Below are 23,305 nucleotides of genomic sequence, written 5' to 3' on the forward strand. Positions count from 1 at the left end.
TTAGTCTTAAATCACAAACCTCTTTATTTTTGTTTCATTAATTGATTCTGTGAAATCTCCATGTTTCATTTTGTGCATGTGTGTCTTGATATTTACTCCCTTGTGTTGAAAAAAGGGGAAACTTGGTCTTTATGCACTCTTCATTGGTTCTTGCATTTTAAGTGCCTAAAACAATCAATATCTTTTAAGTTCCTGAGGTACCTAAAAAAGTAGAAGAAAGACGAATCATTCTCCCTGAAGAAGAGGAAGTTCTACCAGTTGAAGGTAGATGACTTTCTAAGAAAATAGATTTTCCAGATCATCATTGTCTTATCATTGTCTAGTACTAGAAGAAGGCAAATGCACATTTCGCTTCAGAAAATAAAGATATTCAGACTCTAAAAGAAATCCTCATTTACCTAATAGAAACTGGGCAGGCAAATTAAAATCAACTGACTTTCTTACATATTTAGCCAATTTGTCTGTCTGTTTGTTTGTTTCATTTTAATGGCAGTCTTTGAAAGGAAACTCCATTTGCTATGGGGAATTTTTCGTCAGATGACTTGATTGGTAATAGTGGGATAAACCTGCCCAAGAAATTCCAGTTAAGTCTGAGTAGTTGACACAGAAAATCTAATGTCTACCCCTAACTGAATATTTGCCTTCCAACAAGTCCACCTCCATTAAAAATAGTAATAATAATAATTTCAACTAAATTCTCTGACATCTTTTCTAATTCTGAAATTCTGAGAAGGTCCTAAGATATTTTGAGGACTCAGTAGATTGTTTTCAAGAACTAGTGAGTTTGTACATGCATCAGAAAGGCTGAGCTATGAATTACCTATATTTAAGACAACCTCCATTTTCAGATATACCCTCCTAGTCTAATATTTAAAAGAATTATAATTTACAAAATAATAATCTTTTTAAAGTGTATGAGGAGCCAGAAGAGCCTATTCCAGAAGAAGAGATCACTGAAGAACCACCTAGCATAGAAGAAGTTGAGGAAGAGGCGCCACCTAGAGGTACAGCTGCTTTTAGGAGTTAGACATTTAAAATCTATCGTGGTCCAAATCTTTCTCAAAATAAGTCAAAGTCTGATATTTCTCAATATACTTTTCTTACATCTTACTAATGACAAATTAATGATCAGTAAGTAATGGTACCTGAAGGACCCCACCCAGCTTTTCTACTGCATCTCTAATATAATTCTTGTATTATTGGCACTAGAAATTTTCCTAGCTAGACCCTATTGTAACACTTTCTCCTAGTTTCTAATTTTTAATTTCTATTCAGTATTAAAGTGGGTGAAAATCTATTTCTGTGTTGTTTACTTTTTAGAATAATTCTTAGCCTATCATTCCTGAAGACTGTGACAAGTTTTGTATAACTGATCCTACATTTGCTAATAGGATTAAGAAGTAATAGCCTTCCACTTTTAGAGTCACTGCTGCAAATGTATTATTATCATTTAGGTTGCTAATATCTTTTAAAAATAAGTCAATGTTTTGTGTTATTTTTTGCATCTATGGGTGCTATTATGTTCATTGCATGTCCTTTTTCAAAATATCCATATAATATCTTTGAAGTGCCTGAAGTGGTTAAGAAAGCAGTACCTGAAGCTCCTACTCCTGTTCCTAAAAAAGCAGAGGCACCACCAGCTAAAGGTATAGCAAATCTCAGTTAATAATGTCTTTTTTTAAAAAAATATTTCTTTTATTTTTATTTGACAGAGAGAGAGAGAGAGAGAGATCGCAAGTAGGCAGAGAGGCAGGCAGAGAGAGGGGGTGGGGGAAGCAGGCTCCCCGCTGAGCAGAGAGCCTGATGTGGGGCTCGATCCCAGGACCCCAAGATCAAGACTTGAGCTGAAGGCAGAGGCTTAACCTACTGAGCCACCCAGGCATCCCTAATAATGTCTTTAAATTCCAGTTAACATTCTTTAAAAAAAAAAAAAAAAATCAGAAACTTCTTCTTTGATTGCTTTCTTAGAATCATTTACGTAGCAAACTTTCATATCTTTAACCTGTTTTGGAATCTTAAGTGATGATTATGTTACTGGATGGCTGTGTGTATATGAATTATTCTGGATGCTTCTCATTCTAAACAGCTGAGACTTCTAATGTTAATGAGTACATCTCTCTACGCTTATATACGTAACAATAGACCCTTCTTCCCCGCATTCCATTCATGAATTTTATTACATTATATAGAGTTTTCCCATGTTATTATAATTATGTATACTATATTATAGGGGAAAAAATCTGTTCTAATGCTTGGGATGTCAACTATTTTAAAGAACCTCATGTCCTTTCTAATATTTGGCCTAAGCATTTAAGGTTATTATAAAATGCCTTTGCTTCCTAGTTAGGTTACTACTTCAGGAGTGCTCTTAACAGATAAGCTATGCTCTCCCTATCACAGCTGGCCTCCCCCACCCCCCATATAAAATAGTACTCAGGGAAGAGGACACCTCTGTTAAGGCTTAAGTACTCTGTTATGGTAATCACTTCAAAACAATCTTCATCAAATTAAAAATACTAGAAGTAGGCCCAATATTGGTAATCCTTGCTATTTAAAAAGAATAGAACAGCACATGCCTTCATCTTATCTAGTGAGCACAAGTAAGTGAATTGGGAAAATATCTTTATTGTCTGTAAAGTGGTGTCCAGTAGTAGAATGACTTCTTACACTTTAATTATTATAAAGATGTTGTTTTATTTTCATTATTTAGTATTATTAGCTAACTGAAATGCCTAATATCTTTAAAGTGCCAAAGAAGGTTCCTGAGGAAAAAATACCTGTTCCTGTTCAGAAAAAAGAGCCACCTCCAGCCAAAGGTACCTATTCTGTTTTAAACCTGAATTTCCTGTTAATAGTTTTTCGTTAAGATTTTTATGTTTGGGGTACCTGGCTGGCTTGCTCAGTAGAGCATGTGATTATTGATCTCAGGGTCATGAGTTCAAACCCCACAATGGGTGTGGAGTCTACTTAAAAAATAAAAATTTTTAAAAATTTAAAAATTTTTTAAATTTAAAACTTAAAGAAAAAAAGGTTTTTATGTTTAATGTCTCTGTGTCTTGACTGTTTAGATGTCTTTGGTCTATGAAAACTTGCTCTTGATAGTCCTAAATACTAAAACTATATCTTTAAAGTGCCTGAAAAGAAAGTCCCAGAAAGGAAAATCGCAGAAAAGAAAGTCCCTGTGCCTAAAAAAGAAGCTGCTCCCCCAGCTAAAGGTATTTTTGGAAAGATCTTTTCTGTGTCTTCACATATTATTGCATGATGAAAGCCTTTTTTTTTTTTCCATCTTCATTTCCTCTGTGTTTGAAAAAACAAATTTCTTAAAGTAGATGCTCTTTCAGGGAGGACCATCGTTGAAGAAAAAATATCAGTTGCCTTCCACAAAGAGGAGGTAGTAAGAGAGAGAACGGAATTAGAAGTAGTAGAAACACCAGTGGAAGTGCTTGAGGAAGAAGAGTTCCATGAAGTTCAAGAATATTTTGAAGAAGAAGAGTTCCATGAAGTAGAAGAATTCATCAAAGTAGAACAACCTAGAGTTGAAGAAGTACACAGGGCTGAAGAGGTCCATAGGGTAATAGAAGTTTTAGAGACAGAAGAAGTGGAAGTATACGAAAAACCCAAAGCTCCACCTAAAGGTATAGGTGAATTCTGTTGCTATAACAAATTGCTATACCTTGGTCTAACTCACTTTTTTTTTTTTTTTAAGTGCATTTCATGCCCAGTTTGGAAAACTAGAAACCCACTGACTTTCCAAGTTAAACTCATGGAATGCTTTAAGCATGAGCTTCAGCTATTTGATACGAAGATTAATATGGAGTAGAGATTAACCTTACAGTGTATAATTTTAGCAGACAAGATAATGGTATTTGACACCTACTTATCTAACGGGCTCACTTGTATGAATTTATAGATTCTTTCTTGAACCTTGCTAAGAATGATTGTTACATGATTGTTACAGGTGCCAAAATATCTGACCAGTGTCATCAGTTGAGTGAAATAGAAGCTACTCAGTTCACTGAGAAATTTACATGTTCAGGCAAAACAACCATTGCTTTGTTAACATGAGTCAGCTGTTCACAAACTGATCATTGCTTATCGAAAGCTTCTGCATTTTATGATATTTTAATTAGAGAAATAACATTAAGGAAGCAAATGAAGCATTGGTAACACTACCTGCTTTCTAGTTTTGTTTTGTGGGGTTTTTTTTAGGATAAAGTATGATACATAAAATTCTCTTCGGTACCATTCCAGATCTTGCACAAATTAATATGTGTGTGATATGAACGAATATGTATGTGTGCATGTGTGCTTACTATTCATAGTAAATCTACCATATAGATGAAATTTAGCAAAATTGTGTCTCTCTTGGAAGTGTGATATAAATTCAAAAAATATAAGTAGAGAAAGCATTTATGAGCCCACACTGGACTAACTTTATTGGAAGTACTCCCTAATACTTCAAGAACTTATTCTAAATCAAAACACCAATATCTTTGAAGGGCCTGAAATATCTGAGAAAATCATCCCTCCAAAAAAACCACCCACTAAAGTTGTTCCTCGAAAAGAGCCACCAGCTAAAGGTATTCATTAGTGAAAAACTACTTACCTTATTATATGTGCAGCAGCACCTTGATTGCATTAAATGTTTCTGTTCTTGATGTTTTTCTTCTGTGTTTTGTGTTTTTGGAATTTCTAAAACAAACTAATATCTTTAAAAGCATTGAGGGGCCAAAGGAAGTTCTACCAAAAGAGAAAGTCAATATGGTCATACCCAAAGCAAATATCCTTATTAATCAAATAGTGCACCTAGGTTTCCTTCTTTGGTACTTTTTTATTGTATATTCACTAACATGCTTATTGATAAATCCATGTTTTCCTATTAATTCTTAATTTTAATCACCTAATAATAATAAATACATAGTGACTATGTGTTTAATGTCCCCGCTATGTTCATTTTGGGGAACCTCTTGAATTTTACAATAGAAATAAGAAAAACATCTGATAAATAATATATACTTATATCTTTAAAGTTCTTGAATTATTTAAGAACATTATCACTGAAGAGAAAGCACCAACTATTCACCAAAACAAGCGGAAGTAGCCCCAGCAGAAGGTGTCTTATTAATTTTTCTTATCAAGTTCTTACAATTCTAACATGGGAAATTCTTCTGAATTTCTGTTGTCATATTTGTTATCAATATTCAACTCATTTTAGTACTGTAATATATTTGATAAAGTGATCGTTCTGTTTCCTCTTATGACCATGTCATGTTTTGTGTTTACATTTTTATTACATTATGCTTGTTACAAATCTTTATGAATGTTTAAAAGTAAAAGAAATTATTACTATTATCTTTAAAGTACCTGAAGTGACCAAGAAAATTGTGGTAGAAGAAAAAGTACGTGTTTCTGAAGAGCCCAAATTTCCACCAGCTAAAGGTACCTGTCTTTGCTGAATCACCACTAATATAAAAATCCCCTCTTATTCACTTACAATGGAGCAGAGAGAGGGGGAGATCCTTCCCCCTTCAATGCCACAATAGAGCTTAATTATGCAAACTTCAATTTATGTTCTATAACATAGTCCTCCCTTTTTGACGATCCTCTGGAAACAAAGGCATCAACCTAAAAGTTGTTACTGTTTTTGTTGATCTTCTTGATATTGACCCCCTCAACTTCTTTTCAAAAATAATTTATTTCGGAAGCTATTGTCAAGGAGCTTTGGAAACAAACATTCCAGATAACAATAGAAAATGATGCTATACCCCAAGGACAAAGTATTTTTAATAAGACAAATCAAGAACTCATCAAGGCAATCTAGAGAGATGCGTTGACTGTGTGTTTAGCTGGCTTATGATTTTGGAATTCTTGCCATTCTTCTTGTTAGATCCCCTTTTTGTCTTGATATTTTATATCCAATTATGATATTTTTAAAAACAAAATAAATATCTTTAAAGCACCTGAAGTACCTAAGAAAATTGTTCCAGAAGAAAGGGCTCATGAAGCTGTTCCTAAAAAGCCTGAAGTTCCACCAACTAAAGTCATGAAACTAATCATGACATGAAATGACTCTTTGTTTAGTTATTCATGGTTTAAAGTAAATGTGTGTGATGTTAAATCCTTGTATTTTGCTTCTTTATATTCTTAGTATACTTGTTATTTATAACAGTTAATATACTAATATCTTTAAAGTTCTTGAGGTGCCTAAGAAAAGTATTCAAGAAGAAAAATCTCTTTCTGAAGACACAACGATATACAGTGAGTGCAGAAAAATTGGTGGTTCTCTTTGGTTTCATTTGTGTTTGTCTCCATAGCTTTTAAAAATAAGTATACTAATATCTTATCAAAGCCTAATGTGCCAAAAATATTTGGCTAAAATTAAATAATTTAAATGGGCTATTTGTCTCAGACAAGGTATATCTCCTCACCAATTAAAAAAAAAAAATAGTCCTGTACTTATAACATTGCCCAATTTTATAAAGGTCTCTTACCTTTTTGAATTTGTCATTGTCTTGTCTTGTTAAACTGTTCTTTGTACAAATATCTTCTGCTTTGAAGCAATTTATTTTCTCAGGCCATGAAGTAACTTTACTTCAACTTCATAATAATATTTTAATTGGATTTCATAGAATCAAAATGCCCCTTTATTATTTTTTTACTTTTTTACAGCCATCATTGGAAACATTTTGACAATGTTGCTTTAATGACCATATATTTATAAAGCCATTACAACAGCAAAAGAATTCTCAAACCATTTTTTGTTTGATTTTACATAAAATTATGATTAAATAATTTGAGGAGTAAAATAATCTGAATAATAAAATATCTTGAATAGAATATTATTCAGTAATCTGAATAGTAAAAATGCCAGTACTCAAGATCTCTTTCCACTTATTTTAATCTAAAAATACCAGTAGTTCTGATTTTCTTTCATTTATTTTAATCTAAAAAATTCCCTGTTTAAACTCTTTTGGGAGGGGGGTCTATAATACTGGTTGGGATACATATATATGATGACTCCCTCCTTTGAATACCCTTTCTATGCTAAAGTCAGGTTATTATCACCAGCCTGTCTTCCTTTCTAAAAGCAAGAGAAATCTTTATTTTCTTCAGTTGCCTTATTTTCAAAGATTTAATTATTTTTTTTTCTTTCCTGCTTCGAATCCCTAAATGGTTATTAAACTACGCAACCATAAACCTGATATGGTATAAAATTATAGCCACCTAGATTCCCAGAAAAGGGAAGAACTTATTCAAACTTAGGTCAAATGTAGGAGAATCAACCTTGTTCTTTATGGACAAAACTAAGAGCAAAGGAAAATTTTGCCAGTAACTTTCTGCAGACAAAATACAAGAATTATATAGTCCCTGGCCAGTGAATTCCTCAATTTTATTGTCATCATAAATGAGAGTTCTATATGATACAACTGGGAATGAGGCTTTCTCTTAGCAGATGTGTTCTTGTCGCTAGTTTGTGTCTATGTGCTACTGGTAATTTGGGTGATGAGTGTGTACTATGTATCACGTTTTCTTAATATTATTTGTCATTGCCTTGAAATGCCCTTAATTGTATAAATACTAATATCTTCAAAGTTTATGAAGTGTCTGAAGAATCCACCACAGAAGAAAAAGTACTTGTGACTCATCCTCCAAAGACGAAAACCAAAATAGCAAAAGGTATATAATACCAATGATCTAGTCTGAAGAATATTTATTTAGGGCTCATTTTAAAAGCTCAATCTTCTCCTGTGCTGTTTATAAATATAATTATACTCATATCTTTTAAGTGCCTGAGCCACCCAAGAAAGTTGTTCCAGAGGACAAAGTATATGTGACGATTCCTAAAAAGAGAGAAACGCCAGCAACTAAAGGTACATTTCAACAACATCAAACTTGGATGAATAACTTTGGATTCAAGACTCAATAATTGTGTGTTATATGATTTACTGCCTTCACAACTTCTAAGTGTAAACCTAATAATATTTTTAAAGAGCCTGATACAACCAGAGAAGTTTTTCCAGAGGTGGAGTTACCTGAGGCTGTTCCCCAAATTCCAGAGCATCCTCCAACTGAAGGTATAATTCTTAGTTCTGAAAATTTAAAGAGAATCTTTCTTCTTCAGTCTGAAAAATATGTTTAGTGTTTTGTGTAGGTTCTCAGAACCCCTAACACTAAAATACTAATATCTTTAGGGTCCCCAATGTACCCAAGACAAGGAGCTTTCTATGACTTGCCCCCTACCAAAAAAAAAAAAAGTCCCATTCATACTATGTATAAGGATAAGCAATTAGAACAAAAGTTAAATTTCTAATTTAAAGTTACAATATCTGTTAACATACCTAACTTTTTAAATATGTGTGTCTTCATGTCTTTGCCTTTCCTCAACTAAAAAATACTAATATCTTTAAAGAGTTGGAAGTCTCCAAGGAAGGTCTTCCAGAGCAGCAAGCTCCTGTTGCTAAAAGAAGAATACCAACATCAAAAGGTACAAGCCAGAAGAAAGCTGACTTTCTTATCTCGTGATTGTAGTTGTACTTAAAACCTGTAAATATACTAATATCTTGAGAGCCCCAGATGCTACGAAGGAATATCATTGCAGAGAAGTGGGTCCCCCAAAGCAGAAGCTCAAGGGTGTATACATATTCCCATGAGCTATTCAAGAGAAAATAGAAGGAGGAAAAAATCTTTAACGTATCTAAATGGAAGGTGCTTGGGCTATAAAGTCTAACTATGATGTCTCCAGGGAATATATGAAGACATACAATGTGTAGATGTGACCCAGATGGATTCTTCAATAGGAAATAGCAGTTACTGTTCGAAAAAAAGGAAAAAAAAAATCAGACTGGGGAAAAAAAAAAGCTATACAAGACCACTTAAAACATTTATATCCCTGAAACTAGGCCGAACTGGTTTAGCACTCCCCCCTTTAAAGCAGAACTCAGTGCCATCAAATGACAGAGGTGCTTGGCTGTACACTGTAAATCAGTAATTTAACTCTCCGTGGAGTTGAAATTTCAGGAGAAACTATAACTGCTTCTTGGAATTGCCTTTCTATAAAAATAAAATTACTACTAAACACAAACACATGAATGTGAAAAACTTATTTTCCCATAAGAAGTAAATATAGAAATATGCTCAGAAAACCATGACTTAAAGATAATAAAATATTAAATTCAACTTTGAGCAGTTCTTTTGATCATAGGGTCTCCACCTGAGAACCTTCCAGAATTAAGCTAATTAAAACTAGTTAACATTGGAATTCTGCATGGAACACTTAGTTGTTCCTCTCATTATCTTTGATTTTTTAGAGTCCTGCATTTTTCCATTTTGAATGTTTTTAGGTAAATCAAAAGATGAGAAAGTTTTAAAACATCCAGCTTAACAATTTCTTTATGATATCCAGGATATTCTGTAATTTAAAGAATATCTGAACACTTTGACATGATTTTTTCAGTCTAGGATCTCTGGGTCATTCTCCTCTCTCCTATACTTGAAAAACAAATACTTACCCAAGGTAAGGGTAAAATGAAGCCTATCCAGACAAGAAAGAAGCTCTTAGGTTCTCCTCAAATTAAATAGCTAAAAGTACATCATTAATTATACAAGATTATTTTTTTTCACTTGAAGCTAATTTTCCATGATATCATTTTCTATACAACCACCATTCTAAAAAATAAAATTCCTAATATCGATAGTACCTGAGGTGACCAAGAAAAGAGCTCCTGATAATCAAGTACCCATCCTATCACTGAAGAATCAGACACAGGGAACAGGAATGTCTCCCCGTCTGGGGCATTCCTGTAGGTGGAGTTAGGACTAAAAGTCTTCTACACTCTGAAGAACAAAGTGTTAATATCTTTAAAGGACAGGAAATTGTCCCTTTAAGGAAAACACACATGGCTGCTCCCCCTGAAATTGAAACACCTTCTAGTAAAGGTACCCATCATTCTATCATTCCCGCCTTCATTCATTAAATAAATGCCAATTATGTGTGTGGGGCTAGGGAGCTGAGGAATAATAAACAAAGACAATTAGGATTTGATTCCTTTTTCAAAGCTTTATACATCATCCAGTTTTTAACAGAAGCACCCTTGGAGCCAGAAATGCCACTTTGGTGTAGTTAATGTAACTAACATCTTCACTGATGCCTTAACCTCTAAGCTTGATACTAATATCTTCAAAGTCCCAGAAACTATGAAAGAAGTTGCTTCCGAAATGCAAGTATCTGAGGATTTTCCTAAGGAGCCAGAACCTCTGCCTATAAAAGGTGTGTGATACCTGTGAACTGGAGAAATGATCTGTCCTCTGCTCTTACAACTATGCTTTTCGAGTGTTCTTCGTAACACCTAAATGTAAACGTACTAATATCTTCCAAACACCTGAAGTTGCACAAGAAATTCCCTCTTGAGAAAATACTTGTGGGTGTTCCTATTTAAACAGAAACCCCCTCTAATAAAAGTATTCATTCAACAAATGCTTAGTAAGGAAGGTCCACAGTGTCACAGGAACTAAGCCAAGTGCCGGTGAAGGGTGGGCAGCCCCTCTTCCTGAGGGTCCCACGAGCCCCCAAGCTTATTTGATGGGTGGAGCAAGGGGAGAAGAGACAGGCAGAGAAGAGACCTCTAGAAAACTACACTTGCCCACTTATTGGGTTTACTGTTTTCACTAATCCTTTTATATCTTAAATGTGAAATACTAATATCTTTGAAGTGCCTGAAGCTCCTCAAGAAGTTGTTCCTGCAAAGAGAGCTCCTTTCAAAGAAAGAGAACGTCCTTCAGTTGAAGGTACAAGTGACCATGCCCTCAAGCTAAAGAAGAAATAGCTCTTGTAGTCTTGAAAATATTTTGCTGTTCCTAGTGCTCTTCATAACACTAAATGTTAAAATACTAATTTCTTAAAGTGCTGGAAGCTCCCCAAGAAATTGTCCCTGAAAAGAAAACATATGTGATTCCTCACAAAAAGCCTGAAATTCCTCGTGATGAAGGTATATGTTGCTGGGAGCTTAGAAATTTGGGGAAATGTCTTCTTCTGTATGAATATGTTTCTTGTCTGTACAGATTCTTCTAACCCCTAAATGTAAAAATATTAATATCTTTAAAGTGCCAGAGGCACCTAGAGAAGTTGTCTCAGAAAGGAAAGTGCATCCTCCCCTAAAGCCTGAGGTCATACCTGTCAAAGGTACATTCTTTTTCTTTTTGTTTTCTTTTCAGTGTTCAGAATTCATTGTTTATGCACCACACCCAGTGCTCCTTGCAATACGTGCCTTTCATAATACCCACCACCAAGCTCACCCAACCCTCCACCTCCCTCCTCTCCAAGACCCTTAGTTTGTTTCTCAGAGTCCACAGTCTCTCATGGTTCCTCTCCCCCTTCAATTTCCCCTCCCTTCTCTCCAGCTCCCAATGTCCTCTGTGTTATTCCTTATGCTCCACAAATAAGGGAAACCATATGATAATTGATTCTCTCTGCTTGACTTATTTCACTCAGCATAACCAAAGGTACATTCTAAACCACCCTTTATTTAAGGTGGGTAGGGAGGGCCTTAGCAAGAACCACCAGGCTAGGTTTGAAAGCTCTTCTGTTATATAAATGAAGTTCTTGTCTATGTGGATCCTTGTGACTCAAATGTAAATTTACTAATATCTTCAAAGTACCCCAGGCTCCCAAAGAGGTTGTCCCTGAGAAGAAAGTGCCTCTGGTTCCTTCTAAAAAGCCTGAAGTCCCACTTGTGACAGGTATTTGTCACCAGCCTTAGGTTTAAAAAGATTGAACTCTTTTGCTCTTGAAAATATTTTGCTCTAGTGGTCTCATCATTTTTAAATGTAATTTTACTAATATCTTTTAAGAAACTGAAGTTCCTCAAGAAATTGTCCCTGTAAAGAAAGCACCAGTGGTGCCTCCTAAAAAACCTGAAGTTGCATCTGTTACAGGTACTTGTCACTCACCTCAGACTAAGAAGATACAGCCCTTATACTCTTGAAAATGTTTTGTTTCAGCAGCATAACTCCTAAGTGTACTTTTACTAATATCTTTTAAGTGCCCGAGGTTCCCAAAGAAGTGGTCCCTGAAAAGAAAGTGTCTGTGGCGCCTCCTAAAAAGCCGGAAGTCCCACCTGTTACAGGTATTTGTTACCAATACCTGGCTTAAAAGGATGTAATTCTCCTGCTCTTGAAAATATTTCATTCCAGTCGTCTTCATAACCCCTAAGTGTACTTTTACTAATATCTTTTAAGTGCCTGAGGCTCCCAAAGAAGTGGTCCCTGAAAAGAAAGTGTCTGTGGCGCCTCCTAAAAAGCCAGAAGTCCTACCTGTTACAGGTATTTGTCACTCACCTTAGACTTAAAAAGATGTAACTCTTCTGCTCTCAAAAATATCTTGTTCCGGTCGTCTTCATAACCCCTAAATGTACTTTTACTAATATCTTTTAAGTGCCTGAGGCTCCCAGAGAAGTGGTCCCTGATAAGAAAGTGTCTGTGGCGCCTCCTAAAAAGCCAGAAGTCCCACTTGTTAAAGGTATTTGTCACTCACCTTAGGTTTAAAAAGACATATCTCTTCTGCTCTTGAAAATGTTTTGTTCCAGTTGTCTTCATAGTTCCTAAATATAATCTTACTAATATCTTTTAAGTGCCTGAGGCTCCCAGAGAAGTGGTCCCTGAAAAGAAAGTGTCTGTGGCGCCTCCCCAAAAGCCAGAAGTCCCACCTGTTACAGGTATTTGTTACCAATGCCTGGCTTAAAAGACATAATTCTCCTGCTCTTGAAAATGTTTGGTTCCAGTCATCTTCATAACCCCTAAGTGTACTTTTACTAATATCTTTTAAGTGCCTGAGGCTCCCAAAGAAGTGGTCCCTGAAAAGAAAGTGTCTGTGACACCTCCTAAAAAGCCAGAAGTCCCACCACCTGTTAAAGGTACTTGTCACCAACCTTAGGCTTAAAGAGACATAATTCTTCTGCTTTTGAAAATATCTCATTCCAGTGATCTTCACAGTTCCTAAGTGTAATTTTACTAATATCTTTTAAGTGCCTGAGGCTCCCAGAGAAGTGGTCCCTGAAAAGAAGGTGCCTGTGATGCCTCCCAAAAAGCCCGAAGTCCCACCAGCCAAAGGTAGTCATCCCCATGTCATTGGGTTTGATACCATCCATTTGTCTCTACCCTGTCTAATCATGAAAATACTAATATCTTTCAAGTGCCCGAAGCGCCCAAGGCAGCTGTTCCAGAAAAGAAGGTGCCTGAGGCTCTTCCTCCCAAACCAGAGAGTCCTCCTCCTGCAGGTAAGGTCAGAGCCATATATACTAGGGAGAAAACTTATTTTAGCTAGAAAATTATGTATACAAATATGATAACATAAAGGTGATATGATTCTAAAGAAAAGAAAGTCAGAAGTTAACGAGAATATCTTAGTGTATAATGACATGATACAGTGAGGAATGTTTTAACATTTTCTAAACACAAATTACCAATGTCTTTGAAGTGCCTGAGGTACCGCCAAAGAAAGTCATCCCTGAGAAGAAAGTACCTGTGGCTCCTCCTAAAAAGCCAGAACCTCCACCTGCTAAAGGTATTTATTCTTCCAAGTTGTTGGTCGCCTGTTTCAGGGGGCTGGGAAGAGTGTGTATGGAACTGTCCGCCTGTCTCATAAATTGTATTTGCTTGGGTAAATGTGTTGGCAATATTGCCCTGTTATAATCTCTAACTAAAAGATACTAATATCTTCAAAGTTCCTGAAGCTCCTAAAGAAGTTGTCTCCGAGAAAAAAATGTCTGTGGTTGTGCCCCCAAAACCAGAAGCACCACCTGCTAAAGGTATTTATTCATACCCCCGTTAAGGAAAAGTACTGTCTTGTGCTCTTCCCAATCATTGTAATATATGCCTTCACTATTCATAACTTCTAAAAATACTAATATCTTTCAAGTGCCTGAAGTTGTTCAAGAAGTTGTCCCAGAGAAGAAAATTCCCAAGGCATCACCCAAAAAACCAGATGCCCTACCTGTCACAGGTACATGTTAGCTTTGATCTCGTTTTGGAGAAATATCTCTTCGTTCCTCCAGAATAATATTGGCCCTTTGCTCTTCATTAACTTAACTTTAAAACTACTAATATCTTTCAAGTGCCTGAAGTTGTTCAAGAAGTTATCCCAGAGAAGAAAATTCCCAAGGCACCACCCAAAAAACCAGATGCCCCACCTGTCACAGGTACATGTTAGCTTTGATCTCGTTTTGAAGAAATATCTCTTCGTTCCTCCAGAATAATTTTGGCCCCTTGCTCTTCATTAACTTAACTCTAAAACTACTAATATCTTTCAAGTGCCTGAAGTTGCTCAAGAAGTTGTCCCAGAACTGAAATCTCCCAAGGCACCAGCCAAAAAACCAGAAGCCCGACCAGTTTCAGGTATTATTCACTCATGTCCTTATCTAAAGAAGAAGTATCTCTTCTGCTCTTGGAAATATGTTTAGTCCATTGACCTCATTAATCTAAATGTAAAACTACTAATATCTTTTAAGTGCCTGAAGTTCCTCAAGAAATTGTCCCTGCAAAGAAAGTACCAGTGTTGCCTCCTAAAAAACCTGAAGTTGAACCTGTTACAGGTACTTGTCACTCACCTCAGACCTAAGAAGATACAGCCCCTCTACTCTTGAAAATGTTTTGTTCCAGCGGTCTCATAACCCCTAAGTATAATTTTACTAATATCTTTTAAGTGCCCGAGGCTCCCAAAGAAGTGGTCTCTGAAAAGAAAGTGTCTGTGGCACTCCCTAAAAAGCCAGAAGTCCCACCTGTTACAGGTATTTGTCAGCGACTTTAGGCTTAAAAAGACGTAACTCTTCTGCTCTCAAAAATATCTTGTTCTGGTCGTCTTCATAACCCCTAAGTGTAAATTTACTAATATCTTTTAAGTGCCTGAGGCTCCCAGAGAAGTGGTCCCTGAAAAGAAAGTGTCTGTGGTGCCTCCTAAAAAGCCAGAAGTCCCATCTGTTAAAGATATTTATCACTCACCTTAGACTTAAAAAGATGTAACTCTTCTCTCAAAAATATCTTGTTCCAGTCGTCTTCATAATCTCTAAGTGTACTTTTACTAATATCTTTTAAGTGCCTGAGGCTCCCAAAGAAGTGGTCCCTGAAAAGAAAGTGTCTGTGACACCTCCTAAAAAGCCAGAAGTCCCACCACCTGTTAAAGGTACTTGTCACCAACCTTAGGCTTAAAGAGACATAATTCTTCTGCTCTTGAAAATATCTCATTCCAGTGATCTTCACAGTTCCTAAGTGTAATTTTACTAATATCTTTTAAGTGCCTGAGGCTCCCAGAGAAGTGGTCCCTGAAAAGAAGGTGCCTGTGATGCCTCCCAAAAAGCCCGAAGTCCCACCAGCCAAAGGTAGTCATCCCCATGTCATTGGGTTTGATACCATCCATTTGTCTCTACCCTGTCTAATCATGAAAATACTAATATCTTTCAAGTGCCCGAAGCGCCCAAGGCAGCTGTTCCAGAAAAGAAGGTGCCTGAGGCTCTTCCTCCCAAACCAGAGAGTCCTCCCCCTGCAGGTAATAATGACACTATCAAAACTATTATATTTGAAAAGAAAAAAAACTCTCTTCTTAGTGTTGTGAAAATCTGTTTGTAACCTATTTCCTATGCGTGAGTCACCTCTAGCATTAAAATGAGCTTGTGTCTTTCAAGTGCATGAGGAGCCTGAGGAAATTGCCTGGGAAGAGCCTCCCAGGGAAGCTGTGGAAGAGCCAGAGCCGGCTGCTCCTCCGAAAGGTACTTGGCCAGCTGCTAGGTTGCCTTAGCCAACTTTCTACCCCTCTTGCCCTGAAAATCCTTCAAGCTTTTGTCTTATTTCTTGTTCATCTTTGCTGATTCTGAAATAAATTCTAATATCTTTAGTGACCGTGCCACCCAAGAAACCCGTTCCAGAAAAGAAACCACCCGCTGTCGTTGCCAAAAAACCTGAACCACCGCCAGCGAAAGGTATTTCTCACTGCCACTAACCTCCTTCAGAAAAAGTTTCGGGTGTTGGGCTCCACTGCTATTCTATACCTAATGTTTTTCATGTGGTTAAAACTATGAGCTAAAAATAACTAATATCTTTTAAAGTGCCTGAGGTACCCAAGGAAGTTGTCCCTGAAAAGAAGGTGCCTCCAGTGGTGCCCAAAAAACCAGAAGTCCCACCTCCTAAAGGTACATACAGCTGTCTCCAATTCTTTGGAAGTAGTTTGTGCTGTGCAAATGTGATGAATGTTTACTAGAAACTCTTCATAATGTTAAAATATTAATGCCTTTAAAGTGCCTGAAGTTCCAAAAGCCGCTGTTCCTGAAAAGAAAGTAACTGTTCCCAAGAAGCCGGAAGTCCCACCACCTAAAGGTACATGTCACTAATGAGATTCTGCAGGAAAACACTCACTCTGGCTTCAAAAGTTACTTATTACAGGAAACCCTGTTGTTTGTCAAACTTCTTACATTCACAATTACAAACATGCCATTCTGGATTTTTAAGGTTTAAGTGTTTTTAAATAACATCACTGGTTTAAAAACAGACAAAAAACTGATGCATCTCTTATGTGCATTAAAGAGTTTGTTAATATGATTTTGTTAGTCTGAATAGGTCACATTTCCTCATTGCTTTGTGGATCTCAGAACAGATATTGGCCTTGGGAATATTGTTCTTGCATTTGTCTCTGAGTTATTTGATCTAGATGTGAACTAGAGATGGTATAAATTTCATGTACTTCTCAACTACCCAGAAGTAAACTAACTAATATCTTTAAAGTGCCAGAGGTGCCAAAGAAACCTGTCGTAGAAGAGGAACCAGCCATTCCTGTTCCCCGGAAAGTAGAGTCTCCTCCTCCAGAAGGTACATGTTAGACTATTAATGAGCTTGCCACTCAAAGACAGTTGCTCATTGAAGCCTTGTTCTTCCTTTTTTATTATTTGGTATCTCTTGGTCATTTTCTGTCCTTTAATTATTTGTCTTAATCATTCTTAATTAGCTCTGATTTGAGTTTTCAATCAGTGATCTCTCTATAGGGCATCATAAGCTGTATTAAAGTATCTCAAATGCGCACAGAAAGTAGGACAGAGCCAGTGACTATAAATGACATTAAACTCCAAAAGGGCTTTCCAAGCATTCAGATCAATAGAAACCAAAGTCAGTGCAAATAAGATAGGTTTCATCTTCACAAAACTAAGAAAAGTTATTAATTAAAACAAGGGACGAAATCAAGGTTACTAGTATTTATGTTCAGTGTTTTGTGCATTTTAGAATACTGTCCCATACATGGAATTACAATTAACTTTATCTTTAAAGTATATGAAGAACCTGAGGAAATTATTCCTGAAGAGGAAGAGCCAGTTCCTGTTGTGGAAGAGGAGCCAGAAGCCCCACCCCCAGCAGGTACAAGGCAGGGTCCTGTACTGTATAGGAAAATACATGGTTTGATTTTTATATCTATTATATACCTTCTTTAAGGTAAAATGTGGGTCTTCTCTCTTCTTTCTTGAAATTCGACTTCATTGGAAAGAACAGAAGTCATTTACACACACAAAGCTATAGGATTTTACAGTGTGCCTACCGAAGGATGGGTGTGATCTTTATTCATTCATTAGTGTTAGACTTTTCATTATAATCATTTGAAATTCCTATCTTTAAAGTACCTGAAGAACCCAAGAAGATTGTTCCAGAGAAGAAAGTTCCTATTATCAAGAAACCAGAAGCTCCACCTCCTAAAGGTACTCGCAGTAAAATACATCAGTATTTGCTTCATTTTTGTGTGCTGTCTAAAATTCGACAGTCCTTACTATTTTGTGTTGTATTATGTGCGTAACTGTTTTCTAAACGTTGTTGTCAAATTAATGTGTACATATTGCATCTTGCAAATTTATATTATTAAATGCTACTAATATCTTTAAAGTACCTGAGATGGCAAAGAAAGTTGTCCCAGTGAAGAAAGTCCCAACAGTCAAGAAGCCAGAAATGCCAGAAACTCAAGGTATTCCTGTCATCATTGATATCATTAGTATCATTGCTTTTTTAAAGTAACCTGTTATCTGTCCTTGTTGTTGCGTAACTAGGGACAAAATGTCCTTATTTAGTTCCAATAATTTTAATACTGCTCCTTTAACTACAGATTCTTAATTCTTAACATTTAAAATCTTTCTAAATACTCTTTTTAAAATACAACTAATATCTTCCAAGTGCCTGAGGTGCCCAAGAAACTTGTTCCAGTAAAGAAGGAAACTGTGCCCATTACCAGAAAACGAGAAGTCCAGCCAGAAAAAGGTATCTACCGTGAAGGAAAAATAGAGATTTCTTTGATTTTAATAATGGTTCTTATGCAAAACCACATTTCACAGATGAAAAGGGAAAATGATGAGGGCAAAGAGAAAAAACAAGACAGATAAGCAGGAAGAAACAAATAAATGAGATTCAGTTGTGCGATGACATGGTTCCATGTGGTAGCAGAGGACCTCCTCCGATTCGAGGGGTAAACTGCTCAATTCAGCATATTTTGGTGAATGTCCTACCATTAACAAAACAGCATGCTAGAAAAAATAAGATTTGGTCCTGTCTTCAAGCAACTTAAAGCCGGTGAGAAGAAAGCACAGCACAGCTCTAATAGACGGGAAGTGATCACAGGAATATAAGGGCTACAGAAACACAGGCAAGGGAAGATAAATTTCAGGCAGAGGCATCAGGGAAAGCTGTATGAAAGAAATAAAAGTTAAAGTTTTGATGGATTCTTATACTATATAGCAATTGAGAAAATGGTTTTCTAGGCAAAGGAAAAATTTTTATCGAAGGCACAGAGGTAGAAGAGTCTAGGACGTTCAAGGACCTTCAAATAAATTTGTGCGATTTGAGTATGGATTGGTCTTGGGATATCTTGAAAGATAATCTGGATATAAAGCAGCTGAGGTTCATATTTTGGAGTTTTTTGAATGTGCGTATCAGGCATGTCCTTTATTCTGAGGGTAACAGGAAGCTACAAAGGCTTTGAAGCAGGTACACGAATGAGTGGAGGTTGGGCTTCAGAAAGATGACTGGCAATAGTTCTAGCTACCGGAAGACAGTGATAATAGTGAAGAGCCACTGCAGTCATTTAGGGTGATTAAGAGCTAGACAAGATCCATGGTGGTAGAAATGGGAAAAGAGTGAGAGAGGTGGGAGATCGAATTGCTGTCTTATTAGGGAAACAATTAAGTAGAGGAGCCCAAGATGATCGTAAGGGTTGTAGCTAGCTATCCATGGGAATGGTTCATTGGGTCCCTAATTAATATTAGAAAGAAGATGGTGAATACATATTTTTCACTTTTCAAATATAGAAGCTGGGAATATGCATCTGGAGCTTAGGAAAGAGAACAGAGCTAGAGATGGAGATCTAGGAGTCACCCAAAGAGAAATAAGAGAGTGCAGTGTTGATGGTTCTCAGAGTGTAGAGCCAATTTTTTAAAGCTTCAAAGTTAGACCAGTGGAGAACACTGACATTTAAGGGTACACAGAGAAAGAGAAGCAAATGAAGAAGGCTGAGAAGACTCGTTAATAAAATTGGAATGTCCAAAAGGGTGCCATGCCTCCAAAGCCATATTCCCCACTAAGTCTTGTAAGATAAAGTTCTTTCCACTCTATTCTTTGCCTGCTGTTTGCAGAATCTTGCACATCTTCTAAATTCTTAATAAACCAAATCAATATCTTTAAAGTGCCTCAAGTACCAAAGGAAATCATCCCAGAAAAGGAAGAGTCCATTCCTATTCCTGAGGAGCCAGAAGCTCCCCCTGTCCAAGGTACACAGCTGCTCTATAAATCTTGGAAAGATGAAAATTGTCTTCAACATCTTGCTTTGATTGTAGATGAGTCTTACGTACTTATCTGTTGTCTGTCTTTATGTAGTTAAGTTGTTGGTATTTTGGGGTCATCTGAAGAATATGTTATAGAGTATAACTAAGTTGATATGTTATAACTTAGCAGTTGAAAGATTCTACTGTGAATACAGTCTAAAATATAATACTGTGTTTTTTAAGTTGAAGAGTCTCCTGAGGACATAATGTATGAAGAAAAAGCATCTATAACCATTGGTAGAAAAGTGACTCCCCCTGTTGAAGGTATATATATATATATGTATAAACATAAATTTTTTTAGTCTCTTAAAGACTCCAGCCAGAAATTTAAAAAAAATTATTCATAGGGTGGCATTCTTTCTTGAAATTATATACAGAAGCATTCCAGCATGTGCTTGTTTTATTTTTCAAATAAACTTCTTTTGAAGTAGAATATTTAACTTTTCTTAATAGTAACTAATAATTCCCAAAGATACAGCTTACAAGGCACAACTGGAAAAATTGCACTGGATTCTCAAACAATAACCCCACATCAAATTTTACAAGTCATCTCATTTGCCATCCACATACATCAAATAAAGTAGTTAATCAAATGTTCAAGTGTAATAGAAATCTTTCCTCTTTTTCTGTAAAAATGAATATGCGTGAATTGTATATTTTTGTTTTTGTGACTACAATCTTTACATCTCTGTGAAATTTGTATGAGTCTTTGTGAAGAACTTCACAATCTCCTATCCTCTGTCAACATTCTTTAAAGAACGTGAAATCCAAAAATATATCGAGCCTGAAGAACCTGAACCTGAGCCACAGCCAGAAGAAATACCAATTCAAGGTATTCAGTTCATTGGACTTCCCTCTTCACCATCATAGTCTTTATCTTCACATACATGTATGTTTTATGTTGTTCTGCGTGTCTCTCTCCATCTGTATGTAAGACGCTGTTTTAAACATGCATCTCATTCTTATTCATCCATGTCATTTGTACAACTGATCCCATGTCAGTGTGTCTTACGGATACTTCCTTTGTTTTTATCAGCGCCTTTGCCGTATTTCTTATCATCTGTGTACAGTGTTTAAATTTTTGTGTTTGATGTTGGATTCTATTTTATATTTGATGTTGGATGCTACTACGAATGTAAAAAGTAAACTTTTTACTCGATATGTACATGTTTAAATTTCTACTGGATGTATTATATATCCACACACCAATTAACATACACATATACTAACCCTCCTGAAATACTCTTTTAAGAACCTGAACCTGAACCTGAAAAGAAGGTTATTGAGAAACCAAAACTCAAACCAAAGCCTGCGCCACCTCCTCCTGCTCCACCAAAGGAAGATGTGAAGGAGAAAATGTTCCAACTTAAAGGTATAAAATGCCACTGCCAAGTTTTACTAATCTGCTTCAAACTTCTGTTCAGCCAACCAAACGGTGCTTGTGAGACATGTATGATTTCTAAAAGTGTGTGTTTTCAAACATGATGGAGCTGTGGGACTTGCATAGAGACCCGTGTTTTTCGCTGCCTTCGCGTGCTTTGTCAGGAATGCCTGACGGAATGCGCAGCCTGGCTCACTGCTACCTTCCTCCGGGACATCTGGATGCAGGAGCTGTCCAGCTAACGTTCTTATGGAGAAAGGGTTTTCTGATTTCAGAGTGCGACTGCTATGCCTATCTTTGGGATCTTGCACATTTGGAATGTATGAGAAAACGTTGCATGAAACTTTTAATGTTGCAGTAACAAATTTATACAAAAGCCAAAACTTTGTTCCTAAAGAATTTCATGTGTTTTTAAATATACTATAAGAAATATATTTATGGCATTGATAGCTGATATGTGCTCATATACCATCAAACGAAAGCATATGAATGACCCATCACTGTGACCCCATTTTTTTTTTCCTTTTGCGACTTAACCAAAGCCCAAACTGTCTTGTGGAGCAGCCGGAAAGAGTGATGATGAATACATTTTGTATCCAGCATCTCTTCTCATTGTTAAATTTCCCTTCATCCTTTTTTGTGTTTAGATATTTCTTGGAATTGATACAGTATTACTTAATTCTTAAAATGACGTCTTTAGGGGTGCCTGGGTGGCTCAGTGAGTTAAAGCCTCTGCCTTCAGCTCAGGTCATGATCACAGTGTCCTGGGATAGAGCCCCAAGTCTCTGCTCAGCCTGCTTCCCCCCTCTCTCTCTGCCTGCTTCTCTGCCTACTTGTGATCTCTATCTGATAAAAAAAAAAAAACCTTAAAAAAATAACATCTTTAAAAGCTCAAGTAAACTGGTAAAAGCATATTACTCTTTTTATGGTAATACAATGTTGTCTTATTGTTAGTGTTGTGAGATTTCTCAATCTAAAAAGGTATAATCTTAGTTGGGCACTTTTCCCATGCTTACCTATACGCGTACAAAGCCAGAATCTTCCAGAGTAAAACTGCTTCTCATGATTCTTGCCTCTCTTTATCTCTACTGGCCAGTAGGGGTAACTTCTGGCATTTTCAGTCAGCCATAGAAAATGGGCACATCTTACAAGGGTACCTGTTGATTCATACTCCATGAAGACACACGCTTAATATACTTTCCTTAATATAAATTTATACTTAAAGGAAAATTTCTTCTTCTAGCAAAGAACAAAAATTATCTTCTTTCTCTACCAGGCTTAAACTTACTACTCACCATCAGAGTAGAAGGGCAATGTTTTCATGGTTTGAACGCTTCTTGTGTGTTCTTTGGTGGCTGCTCTTGGCTGTTATTGGTGCTGTTTGGCTGTAAGCAAAGCTTGGTTTTGACTGTTGGAGCAGATATTTAATAATTTGCTTCAGATTAGTATAAATATACAAATAATAAAATTAAGATTATATTCTTTAAAGCTGTTCCAAAGAAGAAAGTTCCTGAAAAACCTGAAGTTCCCGAAAAAGTGGAGCTTAAGCCTCTGAAAGGTATTTCACAATCTGGAAAATGCATTTCTATGCAGCATCCCTCTATCAGGCTCCTTCCTCTTCCTGTCTTCTAGAATGTTCTTTCTTTTTTTAAATCAGAGTAGTTTCATTTATTTCTTATATTTTTATAGTTTTTATGGCCCTGGCTCATAAGTGTTGCTTCATTTGTCTCCCATCAAATTTCATACATTCATGGATATTGTTTATCTGTTTCATCTACATATGTCTTCTTGTATTTTCCTCGACTTAAAAATATTAAATGTTACTGGTTAGCTGAAATTAGCTTCAGGATACACCTTAGGTTAAAATGCAGAGAGCTAATAGAAGAAGGCTTTGGAATTTCACCTGAACAACAGCATTTTAGCCAGTGTTAGGGTACTAAAAGTAACTCATGTCCTCCTTCTATATTATTGAGATGATTTGTAGGGACTTCCTTAGGGCTTTCCTGTCATTCTCTCATCACAGACTCCAAGACGTTCTTTCAGACATACAGATCTCACTGGGAACTTTAGGGAGCATTCAGGATTGCTGCAGGTC

General features: G+C 36.4%; 1 protein-coding gene and 1 long non-coding RNA gene across 4 annotated transcripts in view; both read left to right on the forward strand.

Annotated features, from left to right (window-relative positions):
* TTN (titin) overlaps positions 1-23,305 on the forward strand; it is a 282,606-nt gene that overhangs the window by 139,721 nt on the left and 119,580 nt on the right. For 2 of the 3 annotated variants that reach the window (XM_059166913.1, XM_059166914.1), the window contains 22 exons: positions 190-264; positions 912-1,004; positions 1,569-1,646; positions 2,748-2,816; positions 3,132-3,215; positions 3,342-3,635; positions 13,472-13,558; positions 15,452-15,535; positions 15,672-15,755; positions 15,882-15,965; positions 16,092-16,175; positions 16,282-16,359; positions 16,765-16,848; positions 17,302-17,388; positions 17,646-17,723; positions 17,906-17,983; positions 18,190-18,273; positions 19,692-19,775; positions 20,013-20,093; positions 20,587-20,661; positions 21,082-21,201; positions 22,700-22,768. In XM_059166913.1, coding sequence (XP_059022896.1) covers positions 190-264; positions 912-1,004; positions 1,569-1,646; positions 2,748-2,816; positions 3,132-3,215; positions 3,342-3,635; positions 13,472-13,558; positions 15,452-15,535; positions 15,672-15,755; positions 15,882-15,965; positions 16,092-16,175; positions 16,282-16,359; positions 16,765-16,848; positions 17,302-17,388; positions 17,646-17,723; positions 17,906-17,983; positions 18,190-18,273; positions 19,692-19,775; positions 20,013-20,093; positions 20,587-20,661; positions 21,082-21,201; positions 22,700-22,768 — 2,034 coding nt within the window. Of the gene's footprint in view, positions 1-189; positions 265-911; positions 1,005-1,568; positions 1,647-2,747; positions 2,817-3,131; positions 3,216-3,341; positions 3,636-4,499; positions 4,581-5,361; positions 5,440-12,821; positions 12,909-13,020; positions 13,105-13,187; positions 13,272-13,471; positions 13,559-15,085; positions 15,173-15,284; positions 15,369-15,451; positions 15,536-15,671; positions 15,756-15,881; positions 15,966-16,091; positions 16,176-16,281; positions 16,360-16,764; positions 16,849-17,301; positions 17,389-17,645; positions 17,724-17,905; positions 17,984-18,189; positions 18,274-19,691; positions 19,776-20,012; positions 20,094-20,586; positions 20,662-21,081; positions 21,202-22,699; positions 22,769-23,305 lie in introns of all 3 variants that reach the window. The other variant, XM_059166916.1, reaches the window with a different exon arrangement.
* Positions 6,188-11,146, forward strand: LOC131827036 (uncharacterized). The gene is made up of 3 exons (XR_009351860.1): positions 6,188-6,258; positions 7,594-10,785; positions 10,902-11,146. It is a non-coding gene; the product is annotated as an uncharacterized LOC131827036 (long non-coding RNA).

Source organism: Mustela lutreola, chromosome 3 (genome assembly GCF_030435805.1).
Source record: "Mustela lutreola isolate mMusLut2 chromosome 3, mMusLut2.pri, whole genome shotgun sequence".
NCBI classification, from domain to species: Eukaryota; Metazoa; Chordata; class Mammalia; order Carnivora; family Mustelidae; genus Mustela; species Mustela lutreola.